Source organism: Amphimedon queenslandica, unplaced genomic scaffold, assembly GCF_000090795.2.
Source record: "Amphimedon queenslandica unplaced genomic scaffold, v1.1 AMPQUscaffold_10544, whole genome shotgun sequence".
Lineage (NCBI taxonomy): Eukaryota > Metazoa > Porifera > Demospongiae > Haplosclerida > Niphatidae > Amphimedon > Amphimedon queenslandica.
Genome location: NW_003549195.1, coordinates 1 through 1,224, shown reverse-complemented (window position 1 = coordinate 1,224; position 1,224 = coordinate 1). Strand labels below are relative to the sequence as shown.

Here is a 1,224-nt window from a genome sequence, read left to right as displayed (position 1 = left end):
TGCTTCTATGAATATCATTATAAGACGTCATCAGTGACGTATACCTACATTTTTCAAATTCCAAGCGGCTGGTGTCAAACTCAGTTGGGATATAGTATAGTTATTATGCTTCCTGTTAATGGCTGATAAAGGAGGGGAGTGTGCAGCTGTACAGTCTGAATTTCATTCCATAAGCTTCCAAGATGATAAAGAAGAAGAAAAGGAAGAAGAACCAACATTCATAGAGCAACCTCCTGATAGATTAATTTGTCTAATATGTCATTGTGTGATGAAAGAGCCTCATATTGTCACATGCTGTTGTAACAAGATGTGTCGTGACTGTATACAACGTGTACATCATTCAAGTCAACCTTGTCCCACTTGTCGTGAACCTAATTTCAATAGTTTCTTAGAGAAACGACTCAACAGCGAGATACTTGACTTGAAGGTTCGTTGTACCCACCACAACAATGGGTGTGAGTGGGTGGGAGAGTTAAGAGATCTAAAGAAACATACCAATTTAGTGAACGGCAGCTGTGGGTTCGTTAAAGTAAAGTGTCCTTTTGGTTGCCCTATGGCATATTTTCGTAAAGATACGATTGATCATGAATCCGTCTGTACTAATCTTCCACCAGAGAGGCAGGTCAAGAGAACAATGAGAATAACTGATCAGTTTAAAGAAGAATTACAAGCTACACTGAGTCAGTTTCAAGAGTTGTATAAATCAGAATCAGCACGTGTTAAAGAGTTAACCAATCAACTTGAAGTTCTGAAAGAAAGTCACAAGAAAGAGCAACAGGAAATGAAGTACCAGTTTGAAGCAGAGAAGAAGCAGCTACTGGAAGAATCAAAGCAGCAGATTGCACTGCTATCGGAGAGCTTAAGAACTGGATTTAATCAACAAATGAAGATTAAAAATGAAGAGCATCAACAACAAATGATGCAATTACAACAAGAATTTAAAAAGAAAGAGAAAGAGAGATCAGAAGCTATCAATAAGCATTTAGCTGAATTGAAGGAAAAAGAGAAACAGATGGAGAAACAGCATCAAAAGCAGCTTACTGATATGAAGGACAAAATGTCTACCGAATTGAAGGAGCTTTATTATGATGAACACAAGCAAAGAATGGAAGAAAACAAAGAACAATCAAAGAATATTCATCAGGAATTAAAGCAGCACTATGATGAGGAGTACCAACAACAACTTAAAGAAGCTAAAAAAACACTCGAGTTAGAAAAGAGAAA

At 37.1% G+C, this 1,224-nt stretch overlaps 1 protein-coding gene across 1 annotated transcript; it reads left to right on the top strand.

Annotated features, from left to right (window-relative positions):
• Positions 1-42: 42 nt before the first annotated feature.
• Positions 43-1,209, top strand: LOC105315385 (putative uncharacterized protein DDB_G0287113; the record flags this gene model as incomplete). The annotated part of the gene is made up of 1 exon (XM_011410009.2): positions 43-1,209. A coding segment is annotated over exon 1 (1,091 nt), but the record flags the coding sequence as incomplete, so codon positions are not given.
• Between the last annotated feature and the right edge of the window lie 15 nt (positions 1,210-1,224).